This window comes from Musa acuminata, chromosome BXJ2-3 (genome assembly GCF_036884655.1).
Source record: "Musa acuminata AAA Group cultivar baxijiao chromosome BXJ2-3, Cavendish_Baxijiao_AAA, whole genome shotgun sequence".
Lineage (NCBI taxonomy): Eukaryota > Viridiplantae > Streptophyta > Magnoliopsida > Zingiberales > Musaceae > Musa > Musa acuminata.
Window position 1 is genome coordinate 36,876,587 of NC_088340.1, and position 10,680 is coordinate 36,887,266.

General features: G+C 41.7%; 3 protein-coding genes across 5 annotated transcripts; 1 reads left to right on the forward strand and 2 right to left on the reverse strand.

The window, feature by feature from the left end:
* LOC135607588 (laccase-15-like) lies at window positions 1–1,172 on the forward strand. The gene is made up of 2 exons (XM_065099536.1): window positions 1–940; window positions 1,042–1,172. The coding sequence occupies exons 1-2, from the start codon at window positions 1–3 to the stop codon at window positions 1,170–1,172; spliced, it is 1,071 nt and encodes a 356-aa protein (XP_064955608.1).
* LOC103979599 (uncharacterized) lies at window positions 1,081–2,395 on the reverse strand. Of its 2 annotated transcripts, XR_001977122.2 has the most exons (4): window positions 2,188–2,395; window positions 1,811–2,071; window positions 1,424–1,530; window positions 1,081–1,219 (listed from the first exon to the last, which is right to left on the reverse strand). XR_001977122.2 is itself a non-coding variant. In XM_018823329.2 (3 exons), exons 1-3 carry the CDS (start codon window positions 2,203–2,205, stop codon window positions 1,480–1,482), a joined length of 330 nt encoding a protein of 109 aa, XP_018678874.2. In that variant the 5' UTR covers window positions 2,206–2,389; the 3' UTR covers window positions 1,324–1,479. The 2 variants fall into 2 exon arrangements, 1 of the variants encoding a protein (XP_018678874.2); XM_018823329.2 differs by lacking the exon at window positions 1,081–1,219 and having other exon boundaries at window positions 1,324–1,530; window positions 2,188–2,389.
* A 5,874-nt stretch (window positions 2,396–8,269) lies between these two features.
* Window positions 8,270–10,146, reverse strand: LOC103979195 (homeobox-leucine zipper protein HOX21). Of its 2 annotated transcripts, none has more exons than XM_009395258.3 (3): window positions 9,852–10,146; window positions 9,396–9,772; window positions 8,270–8,737 (listed from the first exon to the last, which is right to left on the reverse strand). In XM_009395258.3, exons 1-3 carry the CDS (start codon window positions 9,985–9,987, stop codon window positions 8,420–8,422), a joined length of 831 nt encoding a protein of 276 aa, XP_009393533.2. In that variant the 5' UTR covers window positions 9,988–10,146; the 3' UTR covers window positions 8,270–8,419. The 2 variants fall into 2 exon arrangements, with proteins under 2 accessions (XP_009393533.2, XP_009393534.2); XM_009395259.3 differs by having other exon boundaries at window positions 8,270–8,725; window positions 9,852–10,144.
* Between the last annotated feature and the right edge of the window lie 534 nt (window positions 10,147–10,680).

The following is a 10,680-nucleotide window of genomic DNA, read 5'->3' on the forward strand; positions in this document are numbered from 1 at the left end:
ATGCTGGTGGAGCACGGCAAGACCTACCTCCTCCGCGTCGTGAACGCCGCGATGAGCAACGGGCTCTTCTTCTCCGTCGCCAGTCATACATTCGTGGTCGTAGGATCCGACGGGAACTACGTCAAACCTTTGTCCTCGGATTACATCATGATCACGCCCGGGGAAACGATGGACTTGCTACTGAAAGCTAACCAGCCTCCCGACGCACTCTACTACATGGCAGGCCGGGCGTTTAGCTATCTCTCCCTCGGCTCGTTTCCCACCACCGCCACCACCGCCATCGTCGAGTACGTTTCTGACCTCCCCTTGGAGTCGACTAAACCCCTCCTGCCAACCCTTCCTTACTACAACGATACCGCGGCGGCGACCAACTTCTCCTTCGCGCTCCGTAGTCCAGCGAACGCCGCCCACCCGGTGGATGTCCCCAAGACGGTCGACCAAGACATGTTCATCGCGGTCGCCATTAACGAGCTCGAGTGCCCCCAGGCGTCGTGCGCCGGGCCCAACGGGACGCGGCTGCGGGCAAGCCTCAACAACATCAGCTTCGTGGACCCTCCCATCGACATACTGGAAGCCTACTACGCGGGGATCGGCGGCGTGTTCGGCGAGAACTTCCCGAGCATGCCGCCGTACTACTACAACTTCACGGCGACGGACCAGCCGCTGAGCCTCTTGCTCCCGACGCTGGGGACCGAAGTCAGGGTCTTGGAGTACGGGACGAGGATGGAGGTGGTGTTCCAGGGGACGTCGCTGGTGATGGGGGACAACCATCCCATGCACCTGCACGGCTACAGCTTCTACGTGGTGGGCTGGGGCTACGGGAACTTCGACAAGAAGAGAGATCCCCTGAGGTACAATCTGCAAGATCCACCATTCAAGAACACCATCGGAGTTCCCATAAACGGATGGGTGGCCGTCAGATTCACAGCCAACAATCCTGGTGAGTTCCCAACCCCCTCGTGACTTCACACAGATGAAGAAGACAACCAAACCACATCAGCCTCATCCCTGAAGCATGTTTGTGACATTGTGGTGTTGCAGGGGTGTGGTTCATGCATTGCCATATCGAGCGCCACATGATTTGGGGAATGAACACCGTGTTGATAGTGAAGGATGGCGAAGGCCCAAAGGAGAAGGTGCTGTCTCCACCTCGCTACATGCCGCCTTGCTAGGACTCTCAACTCCACAAGCGTGTTGATCGTATGCTACGAGTTTAATCCTGTCATGTACCAGTTCTTACGATCTTTACTTGCATAGAATAAATTTGAAGTTGCAACAGAACCACAAAATAGGATTAGGTTTCAGAGCAGCACACTCATGGTGTTCATCAATCTCTGCTACATTCTAAAGTTCTTCCCAGATTGGCTAAATCCAAGTAGATGATGCAGAGTGGCATTGAAGATTTAAGATTCTCAAAGCATACATTTTTGTTAGCGAAGAGAAGGAGCACTGAGTCATCAGCAGTGAGTGTGACTGTCCTCATGCACCTGTACAGCACCGCAAGCAGCCCATCAACTTCTTCTTCCTCCCCTGTAGAAGCCAAGAGAAAGAGTTAAAGCTAATGGCATCTTTTGAGAAGACGGTTTTATGGCACCAACTGCTTTAGGTCAGTCTCAGTCAATGACACCCAACCCCACCCCCTGTCTCCATCTATTTGGCCTGATCCCGGCCGAGCGTCTGCCCATGGTCTGCCGTTCTCGGGCCCGCCGGTGGGGCCTTCGTTGCACTGCGGCCAGAGAGCCTCGATGCCATCGACGGCTCGCTTCCCCATGAGCACGGGTAGAAGAGAAGAGGAGAACCGGAAACGTACTGTGGGGGAGCCATGGCGGTGGCGGCGGCGGCGGGGCTCCTCCTCCGCCTCCCCCTCGTTGTTGTTGTTGTTGTTGTTGTTGGAGGGGAGCTGGAGCTCGTCGTCGTTGCCGAGGCTGGCCCGGGAGGGGTGCTTGTTCTGCTTCCGCATCTCCCGAATCTTGGTGAAGTCCATGGAGTAATCCGGCACCCCGTTCTTCATGTCCCACTCCCCGAACGCCGGCACCGCCATCCATCCACTGCTGTTGCCATTGTTTTTACCCTGCAAACACCATCACCCCTCTCTTTAGAGTTCAAGAGAAACGAAATCCACAACATAAAAAACAAAAGAAAAGTAACAATAAGCGCAGATATAGAAGAAAAGAAAGCTCAAGTCACCTCCTTGGAGTCTCCCATGGATGCCTTCACAGCTTCAAACCTAGAGAGAGTAGAACAAGAGCAGAGACCAGCTTCTACTTTGGGTATATATAGCGACCATGGAAGCAATGATTAGCTTTATTTAGTGTGCTTATAGTAAACAAACAATTCGATTGAATACAGTAAATACATTCTCAAGAATCTAAAAGGTTCCAAAAGGACAACTCCAGTAGGGATTGAATTCAGGTAGCAGATTACCGGCTCAAAGATCAGAGTTGGAAAGTGATGCTTCTCCAGCACTTAACACACACTATCATCATCATCATGCAGATTCTTACCTTTATTTCTTTTCTCATGTTCAATCAAAGCTCCTAGTCTAAAGGTTCCAAAAGAACATTACTTTACATGCTAATGTATTCACCCAATAATGCCATACCACAAATTGTAATTTTCCTTGCCATGATGTCTCTTTTCATGCATGGGTGGTGGCAGACATCCAACAAGAGTAGACAAAGTAACTGGTGGCACAGAAGAGCTTATGGAAGAGAGAGCAATTCTTTCCTCATCATATTTGATCTGGAATTTCTTATAATAATTAATTATCAGTTGTACACGACTGTCAGAAGAACAAAAGAATGGTGAATGGGAAGAGGAAAGAAAGCTGACAATCTATGTGGTTTGAGACCAGGACATGTCTGCAACTTGAGCTGAAGAATGGAACTACAGAAAAATCTGTGTGGTTTGAGGGAAATCTGATGGCTGAATTATGAAGTAACAAAATGATCAGAGCAATAAAGTTGAACATTCTATATCACAGATTAAGATGGTTGCTGAAAGGAGTTGGTGCTGATGCCCGGGGATGACAAATCAAGTATGCTAAGCAGGAAATGCCCTCTCCTGCAGGAGAACACAAGAAGGCCAATTGTTATCATTCAAATTAGATGTTCCAAAAACCACAAGCTTCTTCCAGCTGTTGGAAGTCATGTCAAATAGAATAGCATTCTCTTTTGTTGTTCATCAAATTTGCCACCAAAGTGAAGTGAGGAGAGCAAAGATGAAGGTTCAGTACTGGACACACAAAAAATTTCTTGATTTGATCTCTAAGGAGACTGCATTCATAAAAAATTTCAACCAAAGACAATTCTTTAATCCAAAAAGAAGGTTAATAGAAAATCACCCTGTTGTTTCCTCTGACTGGAGTTATTTAGCTGTTAAAGTTTGAAGGTTTAATTAAAAATTCTCTCTCTCTCTCTCTCTTCTAAATGTTAAATCAGCCATGACCATCCATCACTTAAACAAGTTACTACATCAAACCTCATGATTTCAATCTTTGTCCTGCCATGATCAGCCCAGACATGTCGGCTGTTGTACTATCTCATCAATAAGAAGTGCTGCATAAAAATTTCTTAAACATTATTGTTCATTTCAATGATGATCACGAGAGGGACAACAAACGACCAAGAATGGGAATAAGCGATAAAGAAAGAGAATGGAGAAAGGGAATAGAGAGGAGAAAGTGAAGATTATGGTAGTAGATGAAGAGAAGATGAAAAAAAAAAAGAAGGTAAGATTAGCACAAGAGAGAAGAAGAATGATCAATATAGAAGGCTTAAAAGACTTGCCAACAAAAGGAGGTGAAAGAGACAATTAGGCAAAAAAAAAAAAGAAGAGAGATCACTTTGGAAAGAGATTTTTCACTGGTCAAAATATAAAGTAGACCTGAGAAAAGTAGCATGATGATAACTTGGTCATATGACATCATTGGGTTTAATGCATCAATAATTAGATTCTGCAATCAACAGCCAAATTTTCTGACATATAATTCTCAGTAAAGGCTAAGCAAATTTCTAACATGGAACCTAAGAGAAATGTTGCATGTAACATTGATAAAAAGTATGGAAAGGAGTAATACATCTTATATTAAAACTTAGTACAACAAAAAACATGTGATTTTAGCACATTTTCCTTCAATATTTCTAAAGGTTGTTTTTTGTGATATTTACAGGAAAAGAACACCAGGAGCCATCCAAAAGCAGTAGATGCAAAGGTCCCATTGGAAGAAGGAAAAGTAATCACTATGTCCTGTAACATGGGTTATTTTGTGATCATGGAATTCCTATCTTTGAATGGTGCCTGGCTTGACTATTTGACCCACTTTCTAGCTGTGCTGCTCTTCCAACTTCCCTTTCTCAGACAATATCAGGAGGTGGACAAGCACAAGCCAATGTAATTTGCACCCTTGTACTCCACCACCTAAGTCTGTATTTTGAAGGAATGACTGCATCCATTAAATAGATTATGGGTGAATCAACCAACACTAGACAATTGTATAAAATGAGAAGGAAGTGTGACTCTCAAGATTTCATCTTATTCAAAGGGATTAACTGATTTATTAACTTATTTAATTTAGTCACTGATCCAAAACTACTTAGGATAACACTAATAGTGATACATTTGTGAAGTCATTATAAGTTAATTTTGTTGTATCAAACTTAGGATGCCTTTAGAGTTTGATATCTTTCCACCTTAACTTTAAGAAGGTGACTATCCAATAACTAAACTAAACTTCATTTTGAAGTATGTTATCATGGTTTGACATCCTTGTGAAGATCCAATATAATTTATATCAAATATTCGATGATAACTCTCGTGCCTTCTGTCACGTTTACGAATAGTTTTTTCCTACTCGAACTTTTATCTGTCCCAATATTAAGTCAACTTTGATGTTATTTATGATTTCATGAAATAACTATTAATTTTGTTTGATCGAAATCATTATTTAAAATATTTAAACTATAATTAATAATAATACATCCATCATATCCTTATAATAATAGCTCAATTCCAATGTGAAACTAATCGAGATATTATGCATATCTTCTAATATGATCTATGAGTATTTATTTTCTAATTGAACCTCACTCAATATCTAATACTAAGTTTATTCTAATATCATTTATTACGATCCAATTTGTCAGGGGTTAACTGATCATCTATTCTTGTGAGACCAAACCACTAATCGATGTCTAAACATAGTTTGATAATAATACTCTTATTAAGTTACTAATATTCAATTCAATTGTTCGTGAAGTGTGACTAAATATATTTACCATAATATAATTTTTGAGTTTGATGTTCGCGATAATTTTTTCTCCGTTTATCATGTCATGTCAATGTCAATGTTGATTTTGTATCATTTGTTATGATTTGATAGTACAACTATTATTAATATATTAAATTTTAATCATTAATATATTAAATTTTAAACTCATGTTAATGATTATTTTTTAACTCTTTACCGATTTGAGATATAGAAGTAAACTTAAGAGTGTTACAATTAAAATTACTAATAAATGATCTAAGGCCTTTTATTGTGCCAGTTTTGGTAGTGCTAAGAATAATGTACAGCAACACTCCTTGAGGTCCTCCTCATCCAACAGGACTTAGCAAATTGACTGCTGAGTACCTCTCGAGTAAGCAAGCTTCTGAAGTCTTCTTAATCATCATGTTCTACAACCATCACATATTATTTACAACATTAAATGTAATATCATGATTTAATCTCACATTAAAAAAGAATAAGGATTAGATAATTTACTATCATCTGTACAATGTATTACAGTTCAAGCTCATAATACCTTATGACTCTATGATCCATGGAATGGAGAATCCCTTGTAAGGGACTTGAAATATCATAACAATCCAAGCTATGACATTAGAAAAGAAGTACTACACAAGTGTTTTAATATCTCAAAAGTAATCGATCTTGAGTGTCAAAAGCCAAAAACTCTTGTATCATATGTCATCTTCTTCATGTGAAATTATTAACTTGGTGATCTACTCACATGCACCTAAAGAACAGAGAATATAGAATTGGCAGCCACAAGAGAGGAGAGGACACTTACTGAAGAAGGTGCCAAAGCCTGGTTGGCAACACATGCATGATGCTTACCCATACAAGCATCAGATTACATGTGTGTACATGCCACCAAAATAGTTGAACCCAAAGCCCCATTAATCTACATATTTATGTACATTATGCTTTGGATGATGCTAACAAACCATCCTCATTATTATTAATTGAGCTTGTTATTGACTTTTGACATGATTGCTCATTGGTCAACTAAGCATGGAATTGGAGCCCCCCACTTGCTTCAAGCAATCATTCCTTCTCCAGATGAGATTGATTCTAATGATACAGATAATATTCTCTTTTTTACTGTTCTTCAAGCACAATGATCTAAGCTAATTTAGCTGATAAAGATCTCGATAACTTATTACAAAACATTAAATTTGAATCTTACTTTGATCATTTACCTTTAAAAAAAATAAATCAACCATAAAATCTTCTGATACTTCACACTTCCCCCTTTGAACCTCTCCCCCCCCCCCCCCCCCCCCCCCTCTCTCTCTCTCTCTCTCTCTCTGAGTGTATCCAAGATGAATGTTTCACTCTGCAACCTGGAGCAATCATGGCTGACCCAACAACTATGATTTCCTTCTTCTTCTTTCTTTCTTTGGGCAAAAGAAGGTTTGACCTCCAACCTTTCCACTGTGAAAAACCCTACAGGAGATCCCACTTCTTCTGAGCCAAACATGATGAGAAGAGCATTGTTGTGGCAACCTTCTTGGCCATGCAATCACTTGGTCCTTGCACTCCCACATGGAGCAGAACTCTTGAGCCAATCACTGGATCAGTATCAGCATGGTTTGCCTGTCATAAGATTCAAACAACCCTCCATGGTCCTCTCCCAATCATTGCAAACCTTATGTTGGGTATGGTCGCCAGCTTCCCTTTGAGCCCTCACTTGTTTCCACTGTAGGGGGGCTAACTTCACCCCCAAAGAAATTGTGCACTTGTCCTAAAGAACCAGTGCAAGATGGAAATAAGGACACATTATGGTAAGTCCATTAGCTTATTGGATTTGATATGATCCAGAAAAGGATCTCACTAACTCACTCTTTTGATCTTTCAATTCCTTAGTGAGAGGAACTTGGGGAAGCTATCATTGGTCTGAAAGGAAACAAGACAGAGAAAATGTCAAGCTCACACCACTCTGTGAAAGGTGTAAAGGAGAACAAATACATTGAATAAGCAATGCAATGATAGATCACATACATGTACTGAAGATGATAGTAGGGGTTCCAAACATGACTCCCATCATGTGCAGATATGCTATCACCCTTAGGGTAAGGAATATATATGATATGGGATGGATCATTCCTGTGCTTGTCCTGAGTGCTCTGATCCACCCATTCTGATTCATGGAAGGGTGCACCAAAACATGTGTTTCCTGAGCTGCATCTTCTTCACATCTTTCCCTCTTCTTAGACTTTTGCAAGCTTAAAAGATCTGTCTGCTTTTAGCAGGCCACTTGCAGTGCACAGAATCTTTTAGTTACACACAATAAATTTCCTCAAAGCTGTTCCTGAACATGTTAGGAAAGTTGCCCTGTGGATTTCAGTATCTTCTTCTTCCTGCAATTGATAGCCAGGGGAGATCCTTCACTGCATTAGATTATGCTGATAGCTCAGGATGAACTCCACTGTGACATAGCAATTTGATTGCACCTTGGAAAAGATAGATTAAGAATTGGAGAATTGAATCAAGCCTGAGGTTCTTAGATTTCTTTTTTCCTTACCAGCAACACTGCCTTGAGAATGTGGGTTCAGTGAGTCGCATGTTTCTTTCTTGTGGATGGCAGAGAGGGAAGTACTGGGGAGAGATGCTTTCATTGAGTTTCTCTCTCTTGCTTCTTCTTCTTTTCATTCTTGAAGGTTTCAGGTAGGTGGACATTATAATACATGCACCATGTGACAGCCAAGGATCAAATCAGAACTGGTTGTCTACATGCATCTATATTCCCTCTCCTAAACCTGCAACTGAGTTGGCAAACTTCACAAAGAGAAAAAGTTGGCCTGCTTTGAAGCATTTTAGCATCAAGCGGTTGCTACTCTGAACTTTCTTCAGAACATCTGAGCAAATACCACACAGAGAGAGAAAGAGACAGAGATACCATTCATTAATGGCGCATGCAAAGCAACAAAGGCTTGATCTCATCACAGTGTTCCACGCTCCTGCAATTTAAAGGTTGCACAAGCATCAAAGAACTCTTGTTTCCTTATTGATTCCTTCCAAGTGTTCTTCTTTCTACATCAGGGACTTGAACTCCAAACATAAGCTTGCAATACAATTCAACCAGAGACGAAAATGCAGCAGTGATTTCCACAGTTCGCCCAACAGATGTTGTGGCTAATGAAAGTTGTGGTGATCAGGCCATGGCCAGAAGGCAGATTGATCTCCGATGCTGCACAGCAAGTTGCTGAAGCTGCCTTCTGGGGCGTCATTCTCGACCTTCGGGCAGTCTGGGTCAGCTGGCCTAACTGATTGGAAGTAAGGCAAGATTTGGAGAGGGGGACAGGACCTTTCGGCGACCGATGTTCTTGAGATGTCCAAGTTGATCTCTGAGCTGTTCTCGCTTCTGTTGCTGCAAGAACCCTCGGTCTCTTTGTTGAGATTGATGAGATCTGATGCTTCTCTACCTCTGAGAGCCAAGGCCTGCACATGCAACTTGGTTCGAGCCATAAACAAGATGCATGATAACAACAGGACGTCGATCAATCAAACAATTAAAGAGGACAGAGGATTTCCTCGATGGTGCTTGATGACCTTCGCATAAATAGAAAGAGAGAGACACAACCAAAAGCATAATTTTCTCTACTAGAAAATTAAACGCAAGCTTTCCTCCAACAAGGTTGCAAGATATGATTCTCGATTAACCGATAATTCTAAAGTTGATCATAGTGATGTTTGATCGGTCTTAAATTACCAGTAGAAGATCTCTTGATCTGAAAGAGATCAAAAGCAGAGCTCTGAGGTTTGCTGCTACCGCCGTTCTCGTTGTTCTTGCGATTGAGATAGACCAATTTGTTGTGCTTTTTCTCTGATCATTGCCAGAGCAAATGATCAAGAAATGTAGAAGACCTTATGATGATCAACTCTTTCTTGGGCACCATTGCCAGAGGTAAAGTACAAGAAAGGAGACGAGGAAAGCAATCTAATCACCGGAGATCTCTCAGAGACATCATTGCCGGTATTGTGGTTACCAATTACAAGCGGGCATCGTTCTCGATGCCTCAAAACTTGTGCAGCAATGCTAACTCTGTATAGATTTTTATTAGAGGGAGAAAGAACTGACGAAGAGGAAGACAAGAAATCTGGTGACTACCTCAGTCTGGAGTTTCTTGTTGTGGGCTTGCAGAGCTTCATTCTCGGCTTTAATGGCGTCAAACTGCCTCCTGAGCACATCGTAATCCTTCTCCAGTTGCTTCGTCTTCCACCTCGCTCTCCTGTTCTGGAACCAGATGGCCACCTGCCTCGGCCGCAGCCCGAGCGCCACAGCCAGCTGCATTTTCCTCTCTGGCTCCAGCTTGTTCCCCAGCTCGAAGCTCTTCTCCAGCGTCCTCACCTGCTCCACGTTGAGTCTCCTCTTCTTCTCTCCGGCCAGCGAAGCGTCGTCGGACAATTCGTCATCGCCGTTCGCTTCTTCGCAGGTCTCGGCCCCTGAGAACGACGCCGATCTCTTCCCCGTCGCCGGAGCTACACCTGCATGCACCGCCACCAAATCAACCAGATGAAACACCACGGTTTCGGAAGCTTGGAAATGGCAGCCGCCGCAGATCACCTCTGAGGTGGTGGAGGTTGGTGGGGATGAGGGAGCGGACAGGGCTGACCAGTTGGTGGTCATCTTCACAGGGAGCTTGAAGCTGGAACATGAAGGCTGAGGGGAAGAAGGAAGAGGCCATGCCATTGCAGGACATCTGCTGCAGTATACAGGGTGGAAGAGTCACCAGGCCAAGGACACAATGACAGGGAAAGGAAGAGACCACAAGGAAGGTGGGGGAGGATTTGAGAGAGAGATTGTGTGTGTGTGTGCGAGGGTTGGGAATATGGATATGTGATACGGTATTGAGAAGAGAGAAGACAATTTCTGCATGTTATAAGCAGCAAAGGATAAATCAACATGAAAAATTGAGCAAATGTTACTATGGAGAAACCTATATATATATTCTAAACTGTATCCTTACCTTTTTATACAATTTCTGAGGAAATATAATGTAGAAGTACTCCTTATCAGAAGAATCAAATGATTCATTTTCTTGTTAATCAGATGGTATCTCAAAATTAGAATTTGTTAAGATATAAATTAAGATCATATTTCATTTACCGAATTAAGCCTTGAAATATAATAAAATTGATGAAAAATTTGAGATGATTATTATGTAAGGGGGAAAGTGTTAAGAATGAAAATGAAGATCTTAAACTTTTAAATCTAATAATATTACACCAAAATATTATAAGTTCAAATTAAAGTTAAATCAACTGTTACTCCATGTAAAAAAAAAAAAAGAGTATTAAAATATAAATTACGATGAACTTAAACTTTTACATGCAATGATATTAATAAAAAAAAATCAATAGAATTTATGCCAAATAAGCTGTCATGGTTTCGG